Source organism: Micromys minutus (genome assembly GCF_963924665.1).
Source record: "Micromys minutus genome assembly, chromosome: 12".
NCBI classification, from domain to species: domain Eukaryota; kingdom Metazoa; phylum Chordata; class Mammalia; order Rodentia; family Muridae; genus Micromys; species Micromys minutus.
The window spans coordinates 29,909,679-29,935,294 of record NC_137981.1 but is presented as its reverse complement, the minus strand read 5'-3'; the positions used below and the strand labels follow the sequence as shown (position 1 = coordinate 29,935,294).

General features: G+C 40.6%; 1 protein-coding gene across 1 annotated transcript in view; it reads right to left on the bottom strand.

The window, feature by feature from the left end:
- CACNA2D3 (calcium voltage-gated channel auxiliary subunit alpha2delta 3) overlaps positions 1-25,616 on the bottom strand; it is a gene marked incomplete at both ends in the record, with an annotated part of 779,660 nt that overhangs the window by 205,182 nt on the left and 548,862 nt on the right. Inside the window, one exon of the mRNA XM_080926621.1 lies at positions 9,247-9,264. Within this exon, the coding sequence (XP_080782747.1) occupies positions 9,247-9,264 (18 nt within the window). The remainder of the gene's footprint in view (positions 1-9,246; positions 9,265-25,616) is intronic.

Below are 25,616 nucleotides of genomic sequence, written 5' to 3'. Positions count from 1 at the left end.
TCACCTAATGCATCCCAGGCCTGGGCAAGAAGGGGTGTGTGCAATCTGAGCATGAAGCTTGTGAGTCAGCAAGTGGGTCAAGCCTTTGAGTCATTTCTCGAAAAAGAAAATCCATAACATGGCATTAGTCCTTGCCTAGCATTATTCTACCTCATGAAACTTGGCTGAGTTTTTTTTTTTTTTTTTTTTTTTTTTTCCCAAATCCTCTGAGTTAATTGGTATGGGGTAAACATCTAGCTTTTGTTTTTGAACTTTCACAATGTGACTTTAGGGAACTGTTTGACTTCCCAGTTTTCTCCAAAGCATCATTTCAGTCAAATCCTTTGCTATGGTGTCCTACCCACAGCCATCTTTTTTTTCTCAGTGGAATGGAATACATATATCAGTTATCTAGGGGCCCAAGAAGGAAATAAAATGGCTAGGGAAACGATTGGGTAGATGGAGTATGACCAGGCTCAATTGACAGGTTTGTAATAAAATTTTAATAAAACATAATGAATTCTGTCAATGAAAATTGGATTTATTCTACAGCAAAAATATATTCCAAAAGAACTAAAGGTAAGATTTCCTGGGAGTGATTAGTTGGTGCTTCCCCTGGAATCACTGGGGTCCCTATTAGGTTTTTCTGTTATACAAGAAAAGCCCTTCTATGAGGACCAATGAAAGCAGATTAAAGTAATTGGTAGTAAATATCTACTGATTCAATGTAAACTTTCAAGTATGGTTTTCAAACCAATAACTAGTTTGTATTGATTTATATTTGCTTCTATATAAGAATGGTCTTTGTATATGCTCTCTCTAATGCAGTCAGAAAAAACTACACTCCTTACTCCTCATTCATACGTGCACGCGCGCGCGCGCGCGCACACACACACACACACACACACACACACACACACACATATGATTTCTTAAGACACTTCATATATTGGTCCTTTTAATGCTGTATCTTCTATGACTTGACCAACCCAAACGTATAGATTCATAAACCACTTTATCAGAAGCTACAACTAGTAATATTATGTGGTAGACACAGGGGTTAAAATAGTAATTCAGTTATTTGAGTTCAAGATTTTATGTGAGCCAATAAAAACAATGCTCAGAATCACATCCAGAAGCAAGAAACTGGAATCCTGGGCATCGGGAACGGTCCCCTTGAGCTTGCCTTATCTGTGATGTCATGGTATTGCTATAGTATCCCTGTCCCACATCACTAAGTTAGCTTCTTTCTCTACCCTACATTCTTTTCTGTACAGAAGAAGAAGGTGTCTGCATTTCTGTGTGATGGAAGCACACTTGAAATGAAACAACTTTGACAAATGCTGTTCTTTATATGCAGATGTTCTCTGGCTTTCAAGGGAAAAGGCAATCTCACTTGTTGCATGAAAGCGGCTTTTCTTCAGCACATCTTGAGGGTCATATTTCATCTCTGTGCTTGAGTTAAGTAAATAGAAAGCATTCACATTTCTTAGATAAGCAAGAATTCTTGAAATTAGGCTTTGATTTCACTAGACACTTTAAAAGCTAAGTTGGAGATCAAAAGGTCTTGAGATAGTATAGATTTAGAAATTTTGGTGTTTCTGATTTTATACATATTGAATTCTAGTTATTTTTAAAATAAAGTTAAATTTTAAAGAAATATCTTTAAAAAATTCACCAAGTTACATTAAACTAGGTAGGGTATAACTGAAATTATCAATAATGTTATGACCCTTGCAGAGGTCAGCTATATGTCTACCATGTAATGGAGCTCTTGGGGGTAAAGCCCTGGGCAAGCACTATGCATATACCACAGAAAGTCCTGTAGATTGCTATTACCTCACCCCACGGTACTATGACAATGAGAAAGATTCTGTGCCCTGTGTCCTGGACCCAAGGAAAGGCATTTTAGGCCTTTGTGCACCTGTCACACACTGGGAACTTGTATCCTGAAGCACAAGGCAGGGTATCCACTTCTGGAAAAAGTGTATCTATCCTCCTGTCTCATGGTGAACACAGGAAGAGAGACTACCCTGTCAATTCATTTTCCAAATAGCAAACTCTATTTTTATAGCTTTCAGCCAAGTAGCTCTTCTTATGCCCCAGAGGAGAAGTAGAACTTGGCCCCCAGAGTGTAATCATATAACTAGTATTGCTAAGTATTCCTAGGCTCAGCTCAGTTTTCCTCTAAGCATCTGCTATGAACTAGACTTAGGTTGACTGTTATTTTTAGAATTGTCCCATTGGAGGCAACCCACTATGACCCTTCTGAGTCTAACTATGTCTACTATGAAACACTGTGACTTCAGAGTTTGGGATTTTCATCCTTCCTTTTTCTTCTGAAGAAAGCTAAACTCAGACGTCAGGTTACTCTCTGTCAATCTTATCCCATCTAATGTGTTTGAAGTAATGCAGAGGCTGCAGAGATTAATCAGTGGTTAAGAATGCCTGTTCTGCAAGCTTGAGAACCTGCATTCAACCCCCAGAAGTCATGTAAAAATGCTGGACATGACCATATGTGCTTGTAACCCTCATGTTAGAGGGGCAGAGATAGGAGGATCTGGGAGCTAACTGGTCAACCAGTCCAGGATCATTAGTGACCCTGTCAATAATCAGGTGATCAACATTCTTCTCTGGCCTCTGAATGCATTACATCTTCCTCCCTCTCCCTCTCCTTCCCACCCTCCCCCTTTCTGTCTCTCTACCCCTGTCTATGTCTCTCCCTCCCTCCCCCCTCTATCTATATATCACATATACATCAAAAAAGTAAAATAATTAGTATTTTATCATGAATAAAATTAGTACCTCATTAAATAGTATTTATTTTATAAGACTAAAAACATACAAATATATTAAGGGGAAACAATAAATCCTTGTTTTTCTACTATCAGGAAATAGATGATATTAATCTTTAAGTTAATTTTCAGTGTTCTTAATATCTCATCTTTTCTAAGTCTAATGTCTTTGCATTTATTTTCCTGTTGTTGAATATTTTGGCATTTCTTTGCTGTAAGTAAAATTGTAAGTTATGGGCTAGTTTAAGATAGAAATCTTTAAAACATGAGATCATTAGATCATTATGTGCAAGTATAAAATATTTTGATACATATTGGCAATATTTGTATGTATTACAATATGACTGCTAAAGTCCTTTTAAATTTGTATCTTTATTAAAACTCTGGTTTTTACTTTTTTAAAAACTTCAATACTCAACATAGTGCATAAACCCTTCAAATGTTCACATAGATATGAAAACTGGGTAAAATCATGTGTAGGAATATGATATAAGGTTGCCTAGTATTGACAGATCATTTACTTAGTAAGAAATGCAAGTAGTAACTGAGTCTGGTAGCACAGGACCAAAATCTCAGCTAGGCACAAGGAACCTCCTTTTGAGGCCAACCTGAGCTAGAGAGTAAGATCCTGTCTCAATAAAAGATTTTTAAAGGAGGACTGGGGCTGTAGTGGAGTTCAGTGTTAGCGGGCTTGCCTAACATACAGAGAACCCTGGGTAGAAATGGGAACAAAGGCAGCATTGGTTGTTCTGGTTTTTAGTTTTGTTTTTGTCTTGTTAGGTTAGTTGGGATTTGGGGTAGAGTCTTGTTCTCTAGGCTGGGTTGCCTAGAACTTGCAGCAATCCTTTGGTCTCAGCCTCCTGGATGCTAGACTACAGGAGTAAGCAAGTGCACCTAGTAGGAGACGAAGTACTTTGAATCTGAATGCCATGCATTCATAGCATAGATCAATCACAGGATGGAGCATGGCCCCAGAAAAAGCATCAGTCAAAATGCACTTGCATGAGAAATTTGTCAAGTTCTCTTTTTCTTCAGTCTCAAAGCTGTCTGCACAGTCTACCAATACACAAAGATTGATGACAGGAACAAAATATCAGTGAGCACCACAGTTAGGTACCACAATGTCACTCAGACGTCCATGGTATTCATCAGAGTGGCCACAGGACATGCTGCCTGGACCTGCTCTATTTCCACTTTACTGGTCTTACTCACAAACCAAATTCTATAAGGCAGACTAGTCCATAGAGTTATGTTCCTATAAAATAGCACATGATTTGGAGGAGAACAGGGTTACCAACATAAGTGATAATTATTCACATAAAAAGCAAGTAGCAAAAAAAGCCAGAAGCAAAGGTACCACTGTGCCCATTACTGCATCTGCATAGCTTGTATGCAGCCCATGGGCACCTAACTCGCTTACCTGCAATTTCACCAAAGAGCAGCTTTGCAAACTTGTCTTTTTTCTATGTTCTGTCACAATTAATTTAACAGTTCAAGGTACAGATCCTGAAAGTGATATGGAAGGACAAACTAATGTCCTGCAGGTACTGAGAGCCAAGTACACAGAAGAAGGAGGTGGGCCATAAGCAAGATGAGTGAAGAAATGAAAAGGAAGAAGAAAAAGAGAAAGGGGAGGAGAAGGAGGGAAAGAAAATAGAGAGGAAGAGGAAGTTAGAGAGAAGGGAGGAATATAGGCAGGTTTGACTTAGATAATTGAATAAAAGTATTCCCCTGAAACACAATAAATGAAAACCTTTAGATAAATTAGTGGTTTCATTTATTCCCCCAAATATAAGTACACAAAGAAAGTCCAAATGGACTCAGGGCTCCATTTACCTTGGTGCATGGCGAGATTAATAAAACAGTTTACAGCGAGATTAATAAAACAGTTTATCCTGAGAGAAAGGCCCAAACTGGACTTCCATTTAAGAAGCTAATTTATGCGGTCCCTTCCACAAGTTAAGCAGTGCAGAGTATCACAGCAGGCACAGAACAACAGATCTTGAACCCTGCTGCGTTTGTTCAAGAAGGCAAGTTAAGCTATTTCTAACAGGAAACAAAACACATGGTTGGGCCATTAAACAGGGATCATTTTACCATACTGTGTAGCCCAGAATGCATCAATTGCTGTTCCAAATGGGATTAGAGATGTGATTTGCTTTAACTATGGTTGGGAGAAAAAAATTTTTATGCCCTCTCAGAATTCTCAGGCAGCTATTAACTACTGTACTGTCAGGTAGGTAGGTCACCTAGAATACTGCCAAGAAATGGTTTTTGCCAAATTCTGAAGTTAGGTAAATGAAGGGTCAAAGGTAGTAGTGTCTGGACAAGGTAACCACACCGATGGTCAAGTTTAAGCACATCTGACTAACACTCAAGGTCATGATACATTGATTAAATCAAGCACCCAGCTTGAACTACAATGTGGTTTCTACAGACAGTTTTCAGCAGAATGAAAGGGTGGTCTATTCACCAGCTTGAATGGGCATTTAGAAACAGCTTTGGCTGTTTTTAATAAGTGACCATTATTAAAGGCAAACTCTTATCTATTTTTTCCCCAGAAGTAAAAAAATAATGTACGGTACAAAAGAAAATAAATGTTTTCAAAGGCAAAACATTGTTCATTTAGATCTCTTTCCCCAGAGTTCCATTAGAAAAACTGGTTCAGTGTTGACCATTGAGAAAAGACACATGGGATGGAAGGTGTGAGACATGCATAGGGCCAAGAATGTGTGGGTTAAGTATTTGGTAGAAATTGTCAAAGTTCTTTGGGTTTATCAACAACTGTTGCTGCCCCAATGCTATATCAAGGGATAAGATGTATGATGCCAAAAATTAGCTTGGAGGTGCTTAACAGTTACAGGTTTAATAAGTGAATAAATATCATTTCTCTAATTGCTATTCTGGAACACTGTTATGATAGTCTAGAAGAGACCTGTTGGAAGACCTTCAATGTTGAGATCATGAATATTATAACTCAGACACAACCATCATTGATGTCTAGTACATTAATCACAAGAAGGGCACTCAAGTGGGATCTTTTTAGTTGTAGACAAGCCAAGAGATTAAAATAAGCATGTTTCCAGAGACATGGCTATTTATAGCGAAAACAGTTGTAGATGATACTGAAGCACGTTCAGTATAAACACAGACACCATATGGTCCAATACATGTGTTCATGACGTCATCAGAAAAAAGGGCCAAAGACATAGCGGCTGGCCAGCTTCCCTTCATGTACAGAACACAAACTCCTGGGTTTGCAAAGAACTCATCATACATATCCATGTCCATGATGGCAAAACCAATGGCACCTGGAAGTCATCTCTAAAAATAATGGACACTGAATGTCTTTGATTTGCTGGTGTTCCAGGCTCAACCTTCATTTCTAAGTATTTAGATAATTTCTAACTATATATGGGGTATACCCAATAACTGCAGAGTAGCTAATGAGGAACTTGGGGTGCTGTGTGCCTGTTGGATTCTTTTGTCATCTCTGCCTATTTGTTAGTTTTGAGTCAAGATCACAAAACACATACAGACCACCACCTTACACAGAAATACTCCCTTGATCAGCTCTGGGGTGTTAGGGAGCCCATGAAATACTTGTTGAAACTCTATAAGCTGCAACTATATTGCATAAGCTACCTCTGTGCTAGACAGAGATAGAGAAATCATGCTTTTAGCAAAACCAGAAAAGCAGTCTGACATTCTCACTAAATTATAATGAGCCCTGGGAGTCTAGAGAGTCTTGGTAACATGCCCACAGCCATAGATGGATGAAGCCTAGACAGAAAACCAGCATTGGTCCAGCAGGGAGCTGGGATATCTGAAAGAAGCCAAGGAGGCTCAAGAGATACTCTTCCTTCCAGCCAAATTGTCTAGGTAGTCACTGATGCAACTCTAGGGACAGGGAAGAAAATGAACAGGGGGAAATCATGACACACTGTTAGATAAAGAGGACACTCCATCAATACTCCCTCTTAAACCCTGCAGCCCAGAAAACTGAAGTTTATACACAAAGTGTTTTTCTCCACAGCTGGGTGTTTTACAGGAACTGTCCCCAGAGTTATGAACTCATTTGAAATAGAACTCATGTGGTTTTTAAGGTATGGACCCTAAGAATGTGATGTTTGACTCCAGAGGTCAAACAGGCCACAATCCCTTGCAGTAAGCCTCACTTTTGACAGATACCTAAGCACCCTACTGAAGCCTCAACTCTCACTATGAATACAAACTTCCGTGGGCCTATGACTCTCACCTAGAGAAGTGAGTTTGTACTGGTAGCCATATATACTGCTCCCAACCCCCTTCCCTGCCTCCTGCCTGGCTTATGCTATGATCCCTCCCATCCCCAGAAAGGTATGGAAAGTGACCACATTCTTCCATATGGACTTCAGGTCCTCCATGCTCAGAGACCTGGCATGCTGTCTTATATCTGGTGCTGCCATCGAAACTCTCTTCAGAGCTCCCATCAAGCTGGTGCCTCTTCCTTTGTCTATCAATAGTTATTAACTTTTCTAATGAACTCCTTACTGGACAGCATTCCAGGCTAAGGTTCTTCTTGAACCTAACCCTACAGAACCTTTTCCGAACTTTCGCTATTTTAGTAGGGGGAAAAAACAAGACAACATGCTGAAACTTGGTCTTCCCTGCAAGTCAGAGCTGTAGAAGAAGTCCTTTGGACTGTCTGCCATCTGCTGGAGACAGGAGATGGCAGACTGCTTGCTAGAGCAAGCAACTTAGGAAACTTCCTTGACTGGGTTCTCTGATCATGGTAGCATGTCCTGCTTTGAAAGCAGGACTGAACTCTATGACATAAGCCTCATGGAGAATCACAGAGCCCACAAGCCTGGAAACATCGCTGTGACTGCTGTCTCCCTTCATTTGTTTGGACTTTGTATTAAAATTTCATGGCTGATAGCACCTCCAATTCTACAAGAATGATTTTGTATATGGACCAGAGGAATTGACTAAATGCTTATGAGGTAAAGTAGGTCCATTTCTGACTTGTTAAGTCTCTTTCTAAAATAAGATTTTTTTTTCAAACATGGGCAATTAAGAAAGTGTGTTCCATCAAAGACAAAAAGATTTGCAAACAATCTAGATTCTGACCGTATATTTATTCTGGAAGCCGTTGCTATCTTGAATTCCTTCAACTTTTAATGAAGTGTTCAGTCCTGGTGTGATGCCACTCAAGTGTAATCAAACATTGCTATGAGCCAAGTCACACACTAGTGTGTCTTGTCTTGTTTAGATATCTCGAATATATCTGAGTAATTGCGTAATGATTTCTAGGCCTCCAGTTGTCCATATGGCCTGAACAGACTGTCTTTTGTACAACAGTTGGGCACCCTCTTGACAAGGAAGACTGAAAGCATCCTGTTCTGACACAGAAATCTCAAGATGCTGCCTCAATTTCACGCAGGCACCATACCTTAACTCTTGAAATGAAACTAGCCCACATCTGGTCTCCAGAAACTGCTGTGTCTTCAAGGAAGGCTTGCTTATGTTTGTAGAATACACGAGAATAATGCAGCAGACATGGCGTGACTTTTTTTTTTTAAATATCATAACTGTCCTTAGGATACAACAGCATGCCAAGAGGACAAAAAGGCAAAGCCATCACTGAAACATATGGAATCTTTTTGGACAGAGAACATTCTAGATGGTGGGCGGAGATCATCTCAGATACACAATGAAGACCAGTGAAAGGGTCTAGTCCTTGGCACGAACCTTGCTCTAGTGTACTCTGGATATTATAGGTCATAGACTACAGAAAGACAAGAAAACTATTTTGATTTTTTTAAATTTTATTTTATGCATCTGAGCATCTTGCCTTCATGAATGTTGGTCCTTTGCTATGTGCATGCAGTGTCAGAGACAGCCAGAAGAGGGCATCATACCTCCTGAGACTGGAGTTACAGATGGCTATTAGCCTCCATGTAAGTTCTGGGAATTAAACCTGGGTCCTCTGGAAGGGCAGCCAGTGCTTTTAACCTATGGGTGATTTCTCCAGCCCAGAAACTACTTTTGTAATTAATGAAACCCAGGAGAATTTCAGAGTCCAATCAGTGGTCCAGAATTTAAACATGCTCACTAAGCTTACAAAGCTGCATTATCTTTCTCCCTAGGAGATTTACCCGGGGAAGTCAAGAAGGCTGTTTTTGAAGGATTGTTCCCAACTTACTCTTGATCTGTATATTATTTGACAATTCTTAGGAAAATTCTTGGGTATGGATTCAGTCTTTAAGCTCTGGCCATGAGAGGGTTCTTTGAAAGGACTAATGTGGCAGGGGTGAGGGGCGTGGTGAACACAGTCTAGTGGTTTCTGTGTTCTCATCCGACTTTCAGTTTGTGAAGTTGTGGGAGGGAACCCTTTCACTGGTCATGAACAGAGTCAGATGCACAGCACCATGGACATGCATGACTGTGAGTTGTGGCAATGACTCAGATGGGACAGAAAGGAGATTACCTTTTGAGCCTGAGGGAGCTGAGAAAACAGGAGGAAGACAAACAAAAAGAAAAAAAAAAGTGTTATATACGAAGTTAACTGTCAAACATCATTGTGTTGCCTCTGGCAACTACAAAAACCAAAACAAGGAGGAAAATTAAGAAAATAAAATCAATTTTGGGTCAAATTTCATGTTTAAGCTGTTGCACTGTTAATCAACACACTGTGCAAACTTGTGGCACCAACAGACACTCTGGAAGGTTTGCACCATTTGTGTTGGAGCCGCCATAACCAAAGCAGTGTAGCAAATTCCTGTAGAGCTGGGCCTGCTAAGCGTCTATCCAGATGGCCAAGGATACAGTTCCATTCTCCTTCCTCACACAGGTTCCACAAGCTGGGAGCCCTCGTCAAGGGAAGGACTTTCCTTGTAACAACTATGAGGAGTAGAAGCCAAAGAATAAAAGCTATTGCTCTCAAGTAGGTAGAGGCTAGGCATGATGGGAAACACTTTAAAGTGCAGGATAACCCTGTGTATAGGATAACACTTGAGAACCCACAACAAAGACTTACCCAGGCTATAACTCAACAGCACCAAACCAGAGATCTTCTATCCATAAAGGTAACAATAGCAGAATTGTTTTGTTTTTAAGTCAACATTCCTCACTTGGCAGTATATTAGATATTTGTTTCATTGGTGGTTAAGGATGCATAAAATAGATTTGTGCATGTAAAGTAAAGGGTACATATGCCAAACAAGAAGAGAATGGTCAGTCAACCCACAAAATAAGACCCAACAGGGTTGCCGATGGTATGAGTAAGGAACTGGTATTAGTAGTTATGTAGAAAAAGATGAACTAATTTTCTATTTTCCCATGTTGAAACTCAGGGTCCATGGCACTGTACTGTGACTGTCATTTTACATGTAGTGCTTTGAAAAGCATATTCCTACTGAGATGGGATTAATAGTATTTTTGTAATCAATACTCCTTCTAGGAATCACATCACTAGGAAGACTCAATGTTTTATCACATAGACTAACATTTTCAAGGGTGAAATTGTCCCTGGCCACTACAGTCAAACCCTCTCTCTATTTTATCCCATTAAATCTTGTGAGCCAACACTAAACCCTTCCAACCTACACATGAAATAAAATGCATACTAGAGGTGCTCCATGGTTCATAAACTGTAGTTGGAGGCAGTGCTGTCTCAATTTACAGTGAATAAAGACCCTGGAGACTTTTAAATTGTGCCTGCAGACCTCACCAGCCTCTAGAATAAATGCAGAAGCTGAAAAAGATGCAAGATAATACAATATGACTGACTAGCCAGAGCTTCTACACAGTGTTCTGCTTCTGTGTTTCTTTCGACCTTGGGAAGAAGGTTATCTTCTGTGTACATTAAGATCATGAGTCCCACCTAACTGTCCTGCTTTCCAAGCCCTGAGCTCCATCTGCAGAAAGGATTAAGCCAACGAATATGACTTGAATTTAAGACAATAGCTTCCTAATAGAAAAGAGAATGTTTACAAAAAGATACCAGGAAATCCCCACCACTCCCTTTCCAACTCTTCTCTCAAAATGTTGTCCCTGTTTTAAGAAGAGATGCCCAAGCATGCATTTGTGATTCCTTCCTTCTCAGCAAGGGTACAGCTGTAAGAAAACAAAGATCACAAGGGTTTAGAAAAAAAACTGTTATCAGGACAGGCTAGCAAGATGGCTCAGCAGTAAACGTGCTGCTGCCAAGGCAGATAACTTAAATTCAACCCCCAGGACCCCCTTGGTAGAAGGATAAAAACTACTTTTAGTAGTTGTCTTCTGACTCACAGACACGTACTGTGGACCACCTACCCACCCCTTATGCTCATGCAAATAAAGTAAGTATCAGACATCTTTCATACAATGGAAAAAAAAACTGGAACACAAGTAATATGGAGTGAAAAATTCCTTTGCATTTGTGGCATGAAATGCAGAGAGGCCCGAGGGAATAACAAAGATCCAGGGTTTCCTAGCCACTGACAGAAGTTACTCTTCTTTCATGAAGTTGCATCTGGTTTAGACAGGAAATAAGACTCAGAAAGAGGCACCCACTTAAGCACATAAGAAGAAATGCTGGGAAGGAAAATAAGAGAGTAGGCCTTTGTGGTGATGTCCTCCATTTAAGACTAGCCTCAAGCTCTCCACAAAACATGAGTTTTCCTCAAAAAATAACTCACAAGAACAAAGAGCAGCTTTCCCATTGGAGCATTGGGCTAACAGAAATTACAGCTTACCATGCCCTAAGCAGGTTGGCCTCCAGGAAGAAGCTTCAGAATAGACCATGATAGATTTAGATCAGCTCATCTATACAGATGCTAAGCATGGGAATAGGCACCCCAAACCATCAATCTCCTAGCATTCACAAGTCCCATGTAGAGCCCAAGACAGTGGAATACTAAGTCTGCTTTAGCTTCTTGCTGAATATCCAAGCTCAATGCTATCTGGTATTCAGCTAATGGGCTCATATATAAAAGAAAATGTGGGTTGAATCAGAAGATGGCTGGAGGAGAAGCTTGGCAGGCCAGTAGGTTTGACTCAAGAACAATACCACTGATTGTCCAGCTAAGGACTGTCTTCAGGCAGTGTTGAGAAGGAGTCTGATGTCTGAGGTCCATGGGAATGATTTAATCCATATTATAGGCTAACATTCCAGAAATAGTCCTACATTTGTAATGTGATGAGCTCTTAAGGTCTCATTTCATTTTTCTTTTTAGTTTTGAGTCATTAATACTTGCTAGGTAGGTTATCTGTTTTAAGCCTTTCTCTCTTGCTAACTCCCCTTCAGACAGTAGAGATAAAGCTTAACCTATGTCTGCATCTGGTATTCTTGTCCCTGTGAATACTATTCTCCTTCTAAACCCAGAAGCCTCATCAATAGACAGTCCACATTTAAAATCAGAGTAAGAAAAATAAGGGAACTATCTTTAATCTTCACTTCCCACCACCAGATGCTGATAAATAAAATAACTTTCAAGAGAAAAACATTTTCTTCTAGAACAAACCAAAGCCTCTTAAGAGTCTTATATGGTATATACACACATCTATACATGTTCCATAATCTTCCTGCCCACAGATATGCATAAGACAAAGCTGAAAGTATGTGTTTTCAGAAGGCTATGGAGAGCCTTGACTCTCTTTCCATACCATGGAGGGGTTTTCTACAAAGCCACCTTGTTGAACATGGCTTACTGTTGAACTACACATTATCAGAAAAGTTTGGGCACTGGAAGAACTTCCTATGAGTCATCATACTGGGACACAGAAAGACTCAGATTAAGTCTGTCATGAGAGAATGAAGGAGAAGAGGACAATAAAGATTGACAGCAGTAATAGTAACCGTCTGGTTTCTGTAACAGTCTCCAGAGATCAGCTGCTTGGCTAAATGCCAGATATATCTCTTTTTATCTTCCTATGGGTCAGATATTAATATCAGTTACTATTCACAGATTGGGGAAGATACCATAGTAAGAATAGTCAAGTACCTCACCAAGGTACAAACTGTTCTGGTTTCTAATTTGTTTCTCTTATAAAGCACCCTAACAAAAAGCAACTTAGGGAAGGCCTTATTTCAACTTATAGGTTAGAGTTCTTGATAGAAGATAGGAAAATAAATCAACCAGGATCTTAAGGCAGAAGCTAGAGAAGAATGTTTTTGGCTGGTTCACTCTTGGTACAACTTATCTAGTTTTCTTAAACTGGGAATGTCATCATCCACAGTGGGTTTGGCTTTCCTATCCCATGTCAATTAATAATCAAGGAAGTCCCACATAGACATTCCCATGGGCCATTTGGTGTGAGAAATCTCTCAAACAGGACTTCCTTCTCTGAAAACTCTAGACTGGGTCAAGTTGATAACTGACATTAATTAGGAATGTCACTCAGCCCCCAGGAAAGCCAAATGTTCATGTTCTAAGTCCAGTATCTTTATATTCCTTCCTCTAATACAATCATTAGGCTCACAGAAGTTCCTAATGAATATTAAGCAGAACTGACACCAACTCAGTTACCTGAAGACTTTGGAAACCGCATGTACCATGCCACATGAACATAGCCCTATGAGGAACAGAAAATGATAAATCTGCCCTTACTCTTTATGGAAGAGCCTAAACAGAGTCAACCAAACTTCCGCACATAATTGTGTGCAGAATTTGGTGCAGCATAATGGGTATTACATATCATCTGTGTTACAGACACTCCCATATGTACTCTTCCCTCATCCTAGACCCCTTCCTCAAGTTTTCCCCCCGAGCCTGTGACATGGCATTTTCCCCCAGACTGAAAAGTTGCTCCTGGAGGGAGGTGATAGAGCCATGAGGCCTCAGAAATAAACAACTCAAAAGTCTTAGGAAGTTCATAAAATTAACAATATCTGCAAGTCTTCTCTACAAAGCTATGTGGTTTGTAAACACCTGCTGGAGAGAGAGCCACTTGTCTGATCTGTCAAGCTGCCTGAAAATCATACAAAAATTTCCATACATACATGTATGTTTGCATACATACATGGATAAAGCTTTTATGAGTTTGTGCTTTTTGGTGATTGCAACTCCCATTGTGTAACCCATGATCTTGTAAGTAACTAATAGATTCATGAATTCTCCAAGTTGGAATCTAGTAAAATGGTTAGATAGATCTACCATTGATTTCATATTTGGGACAAGCATATGTTTATTCTCATCTCGCTCAATAAAACTAATATACATTCGGTCATGACATTGGTTCAAGAAAGCCGTTCTAACCTCTCCTATTGCACCCTTTTGCCATCTAGCACATTACATTATTCACACTGACAGCTGAAATGATGACCATTATGCTGTCTTTCTTTCTTTCTTTTTTTTTTTTTTTTTTTTTTTTTGCAACTAAATTCCAAATTTTAACAATACTTTGTTGAAGACTTTGTGATCCTAAGTAGATAGGTGTAGAAAAAGTGAATTCAGCTTTGGTCAAAGAGAGGTGGGTAATGTGGCTTTTCCATCTGGTACCTTTAAAAGGACTTGTCCTATCCTACTCTTAAAAAGGTAGATATGATATGTAGATCCTTTCTTGAGAATGGTAGCTTATTACAGGATGTTTAGAACAGCAATAATTATGTGATTATTACAGCTGTGACATGCTAGCCACCATTCAAAGTGCCTCCCTTTTGTTTACTGACAGCTCACATGACTTTATTTAGACAATCTGTGTTATAACTCTATTAAAAGAGTGAAACTCCAAGGTCGCATAGCCATGTAATGCTATGCTGGCTATTTGTTGTTTTGTTTGCTGTTTGGCTTTGTCAGCTGACTGCCTGTTGTAAAGTCTAAAGGGCATTTTTTTTTTAAATTAATGGTTGATACTGGCAGACCCAGCCTACAGAGGCAACACTACTTCTGATCAGGAGGTCCTGTGTTCTATAAGAAAGTAGGCTGAGCAAGCCATGATGAGTGAGTAAGCCAGTAAACAGCAATCCTCCATGGCTTCTGCTTCAGTTCCCGCGTCCAGGTTCTTGCTTTTTTCCCCCCTGTCCTGACTTTCCTAAAGGACAGACTGTCACAACAAAGTATAAGCTGAAATAAACCCTTTACCCACTTGGTTGGGGAAAAATTAAGTTGGTTTTGACAATGGGGTTTATCACAACAATAAAAACCCTAGGACAGGTGGGTTCTGAGGACACTAAAGTGGTTGCTGAGCGATAGAAATGGGAGCAGGTAGAGAGGTGGACATAGATACTTTCAGTAGTAGTCTGTGCAAGGTGAGTATCAAGATGAGGGAAGATTAGTGGGAAAGGAGGACTATTATGGATGTCTCTGAGGCTTTTGGAATAGAGACATTTTTAAATGGTATTACCATTTCCTGAAAAGTTGGTAACTGTAAGAAAATAATATTTGAAAAAAATACCTCCCTTGAGTCCAGTTTTTAAAAAAATTTTCTAATAGTATTATTTTAAAATTTTGTAATAGTATTATAAGACAAGGTCTCCTCATGTAGTTCTAGCTGTCCTGGAACTCACTATTTAGACTAGGTTGACTTCCACCTGCCTCTGCCCCCTCAGCTCTGAAATTAAAGGTGTGCACCACCATGTCTGGCTCCCAGAGCTCAGTTGTATCTGCCATTGATATAAATTTAAGATTCCCTGGTCTGGCAGAAGAGTCAGGAGGGCAGGCAGCTGGGTAGATGGAATTCTAGCTCAGGGATGACCTTGGTCTCAAGGTAAAACCTGGCAGAGGAGTTCTGGACTTTTGGGATTGTCTACTCGCTGAATGTCTGTGCATTGAGGTGGAGAAGCAGAGGCAGGCAGGGCCCCACAGAGATCAAGTCCTGGCACTATGATAACCAAGTACTTCTGAATGAGCCTTTCTGCCCTGAAGAGACAGGTGTGCTTCTGTTCCAACTTTCCTCCTACATGTCATTTCTACCTCAGAGTTTCACACAGAGCCTCTTGGGGGTGACTGTGGGAACATCCATTGCTCTAGTTCAAGTGAGTTCCAGAGTTGAGTAGCCTCCTTTATTAAAAATAAATAAATAAAATCCCAGTAAAGATCTACTGATCAAACAACACATGGCACTAGGCAATATATAAAGATGAAATGGGAGGTGAAGTGTTTTCTTGCCAACTGTCTTTTTAAAAGCCTGGTCTGCATATGCTGATTCCATTTGTGAAACAGGCCTATTGCCTAAGGTCTTTACAAATGAGCAATAACTCCCTGCTTGCTGCAAAGGGTCGATGTGTTCATTGTCTCCCTGTGTGGATATTTGCAGGCATAATTATTCATTTCTTTGCATTAGGCAATGTGGGTAAAGCTCCTAGCTCTTCTGTATAGCAGAGGAAGGTCAGTAGATTGGTTTGGCCTACTAAACGGCAAGAGGGGGTAGGGGAAGTTCTTTGCAGTGCTGATTTATATTGTTCTTTCTGTCTACCTGCATCCATTTCTGCCACCCAGTGCCTGGCACCATTGCTGCTTATCTGGCCTTCTGAGTTGTAATATAACCCCCAAATTCTGGTGCCCCAATTCTTTACTTTGTATCCAGAATAATCTAAAAGTATAAGCCTTTACTTGTCAGCTTTGTTCAGATTTTATAGGTATCACATCAAGCCTGGACTTGGTCCTTTCCCTTACTGGTTGGGGTTTTGCCCTCCATCCCATGTCAATTCTCAGACCTCCTCATGGAGCCCCACTAACCATCACCATTCACATAGACTCTCTGGTGGCTCTCCCTCTGAAAAGTATGCCCATAAATTCTCAAGTGTCTTTCTATGCCACCAGCCTGCATCATTTAGGTAAGCATACAGTGTATCGTGAAATACTCTTGTACCCTCACCAACTCGTTTATTACTTTGCCACATAGGAATTCAGGACTCATCTGGGCCCATAGCTTCCCATTTCAATAGTTAAATAGGGGACAGACCTGGACCTGAGCAAAAATTCAGCATAGTCATTGGGGGGAGGGCAGAGACTGGAAAGGAAAAAAAAAAAAAATAGAAAACAGACCAAAAAAGCAAGGTTAAAAGATAGAGCCCAGAGGAGAGGAAGAGTAAAAGGAGGAAGGATATGCAAAAAGAATTAAGGGTGGGAGAAAGAAAGGAGAGAGGAAGAAATGAAAGAAGAGGCAGAAGAATTGGGGGTAAAGGATTAAGGGAAGATAAAAGAAAGAAAAGGAAGGAAGAACAAGAGAAAGGAAGGAGTGAAGGAAGGAAAAAGTAGATGAGGGAGAAGAAAAAAGGAAGGAAGAGAGGGGGAACGGGAGAGAGGGAGGAAGGAGAAAAAGAAGAAAGGGAGGGAGGCCTTAGGGTTTGATATCCCAAGTTACCTAATATCACCTCAACCACTTCTGAGACTGAAGGACCTGGGAAATGAATCACTCCAGATCTGTCATCATTAAAACTGCAGTAATAACACTCTTTAGGGAACCCATGTGAGGACTCCATGGGATAATACACAGAATCTCTACAAAGGAGAGCAGCCCATAACAAGTGTTCCTAACAGTGTGCTTTACACCTTAATATTGCAGCTTCTAAACATTTCAAGGGTAGTAGCAACCTAGAGTATAAGAGGCCACAGACATGAGGTACTGTGTCAGGTGACTTTACAGGCCTGGTACCCATAGCTTCCTAGAGTGTTACTGCCTGCTATCGTATGGGTATGTTAAGAAGTAATCACACTTGAATAAGGACATCGGGAATGAGAGACTTTTTGGATGTACATTGAGTTTAGCATTCAAACACATTCATTCATACTGCCTCCACTCTCTGAGCATTTGGTTGACAATGACCAGATTGCCATGGGTTAGCTTGGCACTTTTCCTTTGGCTCTGGCTATAGCAAGTGGATCAGATGGCAATGGGGTCCATCTTTTCTTGGATAATAACTCCTTGCATCCTCTTCTGATGATCCCTTTCCTTTCCCAGTTAGAGTCTGAAAAGATGAACAGCTAGGCAGACACATGGCAGGAAGAATCTAGAGTTAGCAGTGTCAGTGGGTCCCACACTTACAGCTTGGCACGAGCCACTGGGACATGCTGAGAAAGCTGAGGTTTTATCCCTGGAACCTTACCATCGATTGCTCTGGTACATACCACAGCACACTAGGACTAGATTTTTCTTGAACACACCGAGAAAGTCATCTAAATCTTTTCATTAACTGTTCAGCCTCAACTGTATTCAAGGATGATATTCTTACAAGATACCCAATAATATGCACTTAATTTCCTTTTAAATGTGCAGGGTATTTTATTTCCTGAATGCCTGGAAGGTGTTTATGTCCTCACATGATGCTGCTCAGGGATAGAAAGTGTTTCCTTAACAGTGGACTGACTACAACCTCTATCCAAGATCTGCTCTCCAGATTCTTAAGGTTGGTATGTTGTTCATTCTACAGCCAGTCTCATAGTTTCAAAATAAGTCTGTCCTGTGGAAGGATGAAGGGGAAAAATGCAAGCAGTAGGAGAAATAGATAACCCTGCAGAGGGAGAAATGAGAACAAAAACAGAATTAAGCAAGCAAGCAGCTACAGCTAAGCATTCTGCTTTCACATTACTCAAATTTCTGCCCTGATTCTTGATGTGTATCAACCTCTGCTGAAAAGACTCAAGGGGAAAATAATCTCTATTCCAAATACTTTCGGCCTTTTGTAGTTCAGGTATTACATTACCAAATCAAACATAATGATTTCTCATCATCTAGTTTATGGTAAAGATAGCAATTCCTTTTTTTTCCTGGTAGTATGTTTAAATTTAAAAGATGGACAGAAAGTATTTTGTATTTATATGTGTGTGTGTGTGTGTGTGTGAATATATGTTTGTGTATGTGATATATATTATATATATTATATTGTGACATGTTAAAGATAGATAGATAGATGATAGATAGATAGATAGATAGATAGATAGATAGATAGATAGATGGATAGATAGATGGATAGATAGATAGATGTTTCAAGAATCATACAAGTAATGCATGTTTGTTGTAGGAAAACCCACAGGAAGCTGGAGAGATGGCTCAGTTGATAAAGGACTTGCTGTAAATCATAAGGACATAATTTCAGGTCATTCAGTCCTACATAGAAGATAGGGTACGGTGGTACACTTCTCTAATCACGGCACTAGGGAGGTAAAGACAGGAGGAGATCTGGAGTTTGCTAGCTAGCTTGTCTAACTAAATTCCTAAGCTCTAGTGAGAGGGCACTCAGGTGGAGAGCTTAAACACACACACACACACACACACACACACACACACACAGACAAACACATACACACACACCACCACCACACCATACCACACCATACATATATCATACCACTGACACACAAACACACATACCACATACACACACCATAAAAAATACACACACCACACACACGCCACACCATACACACACACACCATAGCCCCATCACATACTACAACACACACACACAAGTACACACACCATATCTCCCTCACACACACCATACCATAACCACATCATACCACATACATACTCACATAATGCACACACATACACACACATGCACACACACACACACACACATGCACACACACACCACCATACTCCCTCACACACAATAACACACATACACAAACACACACCACACACATACCATATACTCACACACCATGCTACACAAATGTATACTACAGTACACATATACCATAACACACACACACACACACACACACACACACACCATACCCCCTCACACATACCATACCATACACACACTATACCACAGACATACTCACATGCCATGCTATACACATACATACCACAGCACACATATGCCATAACACACACACACACACACACACACACACACACACACACACATACACACCTATACCATATCTTACACATACACACAAAGCAGATGATGAAAGAGAAGAGGACAAATATATTTAAGCCACCTACACTGCTACATGTCTGATCTTAATTAACATGTGAAATGACAGCATGACATTTAAGTCATTTCAGTATGTAAAAATTTCCTTACTGAATTCCTAAGTTTGTCTATCTAGACTGGTTCTGTACTGTCATTTACACGAAGGACACTGTAATAACTTGTCCCTGAGTTCTTACACACAAGCTCCATCTCTCAAGAACTCAAATTATCATCTAAAAGGTACTGCATTTTAGTCCAAATTTGCTCAGACAAAAATGTCTCACTGATGTCCTTTCTCTCTGATGTCCACCTCACTGCCTCTGTACTAGCACTGTATCATCTTAAGACAGAGCATCTTCCAGTCACGCTTAAACATAGATTAGCTGAATGGGTCTCCCTTGTGTTCTAAGTGTGTTAAAGGCAGAATAGGAAACTTCAGAATTCTTTTGGGGCTAGCCAACTCTGCTCCAGGTCTACAAGAAATAAAACTCTGCCTTCCTCATTGCAGAGGAGGAAGGTGTGCTGGAAAGTGGACCTGATCACAAAAGGTCAGAGTTTTCCAACTAGTTTCATCTAGAATGATCTAGGGTTCTGCGCTAGTCATGAAGTCCTGCCTAGACAAACGACAAGCCTGTATAAATTATCCACTTGATGGAACACATTTTGGGGGATGCTGGAAAAAATGTGGATTATTAATGGGCAGAGCAGAGTAATTCTCATGTTACATATAGCTAAGACTATTAGCAGGGGAAAGCCCTAGACAGTCTGCTCATTAATGTTCTAACATTTCTCACAGTAAGAAGTCGCTTCACAGCAGGCTCGAACTCTGCGTTGTATTGGAAAAAATAAGTTTCCAATTAAAATTGTCATTCTTCAGCCTTCTTTGGGTGGTCATCCTGCTGGTAAGTCATCTGAATTGCGGTTCTGGCAACATGGGGGAGCAGATGGTCTATCATGTCTCAGAGACACACAGGTTGGTAGAACCAAATAGAAATTTCACAAAGTCCAAATAAAAATGACCACTATGATAGGTAGGTGCCTCCTATAAACTATGTGGCTAGTGGCAGCTTGGACAAAAAGCATTGTCAGTGGTATTGATTAAGGTAGCGAAGCTCTCTTCTGCAGCTTTCCTTGTAGAAAGATCTGGACAGGATGTGAACCCACCCAGACCTCCTCCTGAACTCCCACCCGACCAGTGTCACCTTTCAACATTGTGACGGCTTCCAGTTGGAGGCTCGGCTGGTTTTAATTAAAACTTAATTTGCGAAAAATGTTTCATAATTTATGCATGTCATGTAACTCCTCTGAGAAGATCAACTTGGAGCCAACTCAGAGCCATATAAGGAGACAGTTGCAACAAAGTTAGGGGAGGAAGGGTGTGTAGGAAGGGAAATACCTGGAAAGGGACAGCCAAGGAAGGCATTGACATTTTCTTTCAGCTTCTTTTCACTGGTATCTGTAGCCACTGAGGACCATGGGCTTCACTTCTGGTCCACTGAGAGCCATATTTGGCAGGCCATGGCCATGAAAAGCCAACAGTCGGTGATGGCCAGAATGACGCCACAAGGAAATTCTCACCAGGAGGACAGGGAATAATGAACCTAGCACTTGCCAGAATAGAGGAGTAGGTTCCCAACCTCCTCAGAATACATTGCATAAAAGACTTCTCAGCTGAAAAGTAATGAAGACCCCAGATTTGGCTATGAAACTATTGCTTTGTTCGGCAGATGTCTTCAAGGGGAGTCTGCAGAAATCAGACAAACTGTTGGACCCCAGAGAGAGGAAGCAACAGAGTAACTTAACTAGAAACAGGGAACCCTGAAGAAAGATGACCAGAAAGATACCCCGAGTCCCAAACCACATCCTTCTTTAATATGAAAGGTCTTCAGTCACTCTCCCTGTGTGCAATGGGAAGACGACGCAGGATTTTCAATAGAAAATAAAACTGAATGGGGCCAGCAAAGAGGAACTGAAAAACACACTATGCACTACACAGGAAGGGATAAAATATATTTAAAGGGCTATGCTTAAGCCAAACTATAGTAAGATACATATCTCATATACAAAACCAAGAGCAAGAATTGAGTTCAATAGCTGGCATATCTGCTACGATGTAGCACCAGTTAGAAACCTCACCTTGAATCTAGAGAGATGGCTCTGCGGTTAAGAACATGGCATGTTATTCCAGAAGACCCAGATTAATTGCCAGCACCCACATGAAGGCTCCTAACCATCTGCCACTCAGTCTCCAAGGGACCTGTCATCCTCTTCTGACTTCCAAGGGCACTTCATACATGTGGTGCACAGACATATGCAAACAAAACAGCCATATACATGTAAAACATAAAAGTAAAGTAAGCAAAAGAAAAATCTCACCTTCCACAAAAGTGACACACCAAAAATAAAGGACTTACAGGAAAAATGTGTTCTTTACGAATAACTCAACTCCTTTGCAAGTTTATAACACAAATTTAGATCAATAATGACCTTAATAAAGTGTTGATATAATTTAAAATACATATTAAACCTCTCACTAACCATGCATATTATTGGGCCAGTGAGACAGCTCAGGGAGAAAATACATTTGTACATGGTAACCTGATGGCTTTAGACTGACTCCCAGATCCCACAGGGTGGCATGTGAGAATCTAAACCCTGCACACATGTGGTAGCATACAGATGCCTGAAATCACACATGCATATGTGTGTGCATACACACACACACACACACAGAGAGAGAGAGAGAGAGAGAGAGAGAGAGAGAGAGAGAGAGAGAGGAGGGAGGGGGAGAGGGATGGAAGAGGGGCAGGGGGAGGAGAGAGGGAGAGGGGGAGGGAGAGAAAGAGGAAAGGAGGGAGAGATCTTTTCTATACAGTTAAAGAAACTCTTTTTATTGTTTCTACCCTGGCACAACAGTTTTTCATAGGCCTGTAATAATTTCTCTGGGGAAGGCTGGCTTGTACTGACAGATACCAAAATTTACAAACGTGGAGTCTATACCCTAAGGCAGGATGATAGCTGGGGGCTCTGAATTCATCCTGAATTTTTCAAGCTGCTCCTAGGGTACAAACATGATCATGTACATTCTGCAAGTGGCAAGGCAGATTGATTCCAAAGCCTCATTTTGGCCTGGTAGCACAATCAGGCCACACAGTCAGTTGTCCCTCAAAAGTAACTTCAGTTGCCTATTAATGGACAAGGAAGGGACTGCAAAGAAAGCTAATAATAAGATCACATGCTTGTCCAAGGACTGCAAGGGAACTGTGTCCCACTCACCAGCCTGCCTACGTGAGCCTGCGGGACTACTACAGGTTGATTTGGGCCATGTCTGGACAGAAAAAGCCTGTTAACATGCTGGGACTGCTCTCTCTCTCACGCCACACTTCCCTCCCCTCCCTATAAGGCTGGGGTTTGGCAGTCCTTAATGTACACTTTGCCAAACACATGTTCCTATAATTTGAAATCCGTGTGTATTTTCAATGGAATTTTTTTCTTATGGTCTTGATTAATTCACAATTAAATCGTGAACCAGAATAACTTCTATCCAGCGTCTGCATCTCCTGGTGCCTTCCTGCCATTCTGTAGGAGGCTCTCTCAGTGGACAAAGCCCTGTCTTATCAATGGTACTTAGAGACAGAGCTCACTAGGCAGATGTGCTTCTCGAGTTTCATCTGAGAGCTGTGGGGGGATCCAGATGGTTAAATATGTACATATGTATGTCTTAGGTACAATGGAAGCATCCTTGTCTGACCAAATTAGCTAAACTCAATAAGGTTTCCTAGCCTGAACCAGGATAAACCAGTCCACTGAGCCCTTCTAAAGGTGAAACAAATGAATAGTCTTTTATCACTAGGTTTCTGATTAGGGTCACAGAGGAGTGACTAATACTAGATAAACCTGACACAATGAGAAAGTTGGACAGAGTATAAGACACACTTGTTTCCTAGTCAATGATTCACATAGACTGTGATATGAAAGCTCTAGTCCTTTGACAGGAGCTATTTACAGGAGTGCAGAAAATGAAGCGGGTGGCCATTGGCTGGCTGTGTGCGACTGAGATAGACTAGGTCAGAGGTCACAAAAGCTGCACGGCAGGGTTTTCAGTGTGGTCATGAAACAGGAGAACTGTGCAGGGAAAGAGCTCCGGTTCTATAAGAAGGTCATCCTTGTTGGCTTAAAAATAAAATAGATATGTCTAACACAGCTTTTACTGGGCCTCCAGTGATACTCTGAATTCTTAAGTTTCAACCTGCAAGTGCAGAAAACTTGCTTAATTGCCTGATAGTAACACTAGGAACCTATGTAACCATGTGGCTTGTCCTGAAACTAAACTGGTGCTAGAGTGAGTGAGCCAGCATACTTGTCCAATCAGAGCCTAAGAAGACTGGTACTTTAATACATTAAGTGACTGCCAGAAAAAAAGAAAAAAAGAAAGAAAAAAAAAGAAAGAAAAAAAGAAAGAAGAAAGAAAGAAAGAAAGAAAGAAAGAAAGAAAGAAAGAAGAAAGAAAGAAGAAACATCCTTAATGCCTCTTAAGGGAGGATAAAATCAATGCCTTCCGAAAGCATGGTACCTACTACTGTCATTTTATCTCTAACTGCTAAACATTACTGGCTCTGGAGACGGGAAAATGGGACTCTTCAGGGAGTTAGCAACTGATTAATATTTTGATATAAAAATAGAAAGTGATGGACTTGAAAATAACAATGCAAACATCAAACGTTTAAAGGAAAACATGACTGTAATGAATAAAGAAACAAAACTCCAAACATAAGGAAAAGATCTAAGTGAAATGAGGCCCCTAAAATTTAAAAAAAAATCACAACTTCAAATTTTGCCTATTTACTTTGATTTTATATGTGTGTGTGTGTGTGTGTGTGTGTGTGTGTAGTGTGTGTATGTGTATATGCATTTGTGTATATGTGTGTGTATACGTGTGTATGGTGTATGTGAGTATGTGAGTGCAATTGTGCACATGGCACTGTGTACACACGGAGACTGGAACAAAACCTCAGGAATCAGTCCTGGTCATCTATCTACCTTGTTTAGGACAGGGTCACTTGTCCTTTGGCACTGAGCACACCAGGTTTGCTGGCTGGTAAGATTCCAGGGTTTCTGCTGTCTCTGCTTTCCATCTTACCCAGGAGCCCTGGGATTATAGATGTGCTACTGTGCCTACTCTTACTTGTGGCTCCCAGGGATTTGAACTTCACTCCTCCTGCTTGCTCACAAGCATTTTACCCATTGGGCCATCTCCTCAGCCCTTGACTTTTGAAAGTCAATGCATGGATGTGGCGGACCATACACTGAAGTAAATGATAATAAATACCAACCAGGAAAGGGAAGGAAAAGGAAGTGACCAGAATAGAATCTGCAATGTCCAGAAGACAAGGAGAAACAGGTGAATAGCTGAAATTCCAGAGGAGCTTAGAGCAAGGGTGGTGCTGATTAAATAGCTTGGTAAACAATAGATATGTGGTTTAAATTTGATTAAGATGATTAATATACCAATACCAAAAAACTTGACCTCAAACAAAAGAAACAAAAATAATACCCAAGTACAATAACATGCTGAAAGCCAATCTTTAGTATAGAATATTTAAAAGCAGTGTATCAAACAAATAACCTAAAGGATCAAAGTTAAGAATGGCTTCTGTCTAAAGGACATACAGAGACAAAAAATGAAGCAGAGACTTGAGGAAAGGCCATCCAGAGACTGCCCCATCTGGGGATCCATCCCACATGCAGACACCAAACCCAGATACTATTGCTGATGCCAAGAAGTGCTTGCTGACAGGAGCCTGATATGAATGTCTCCTGAAAGGCTCTGCCAGATCCTGACCAATAAAGATGTGGATGCTTGAAGCCAACCATTGGAATGAACACAGGGATCCCAGTGGAGGAGTTAGGGGAAGGACTGAAGGAGCTAAAGGGGTTTGCAACCCCATAGGAAGAACAACCATATAAACAACCAGACACCCCAGAACTCTCAGAGACTAAACCAT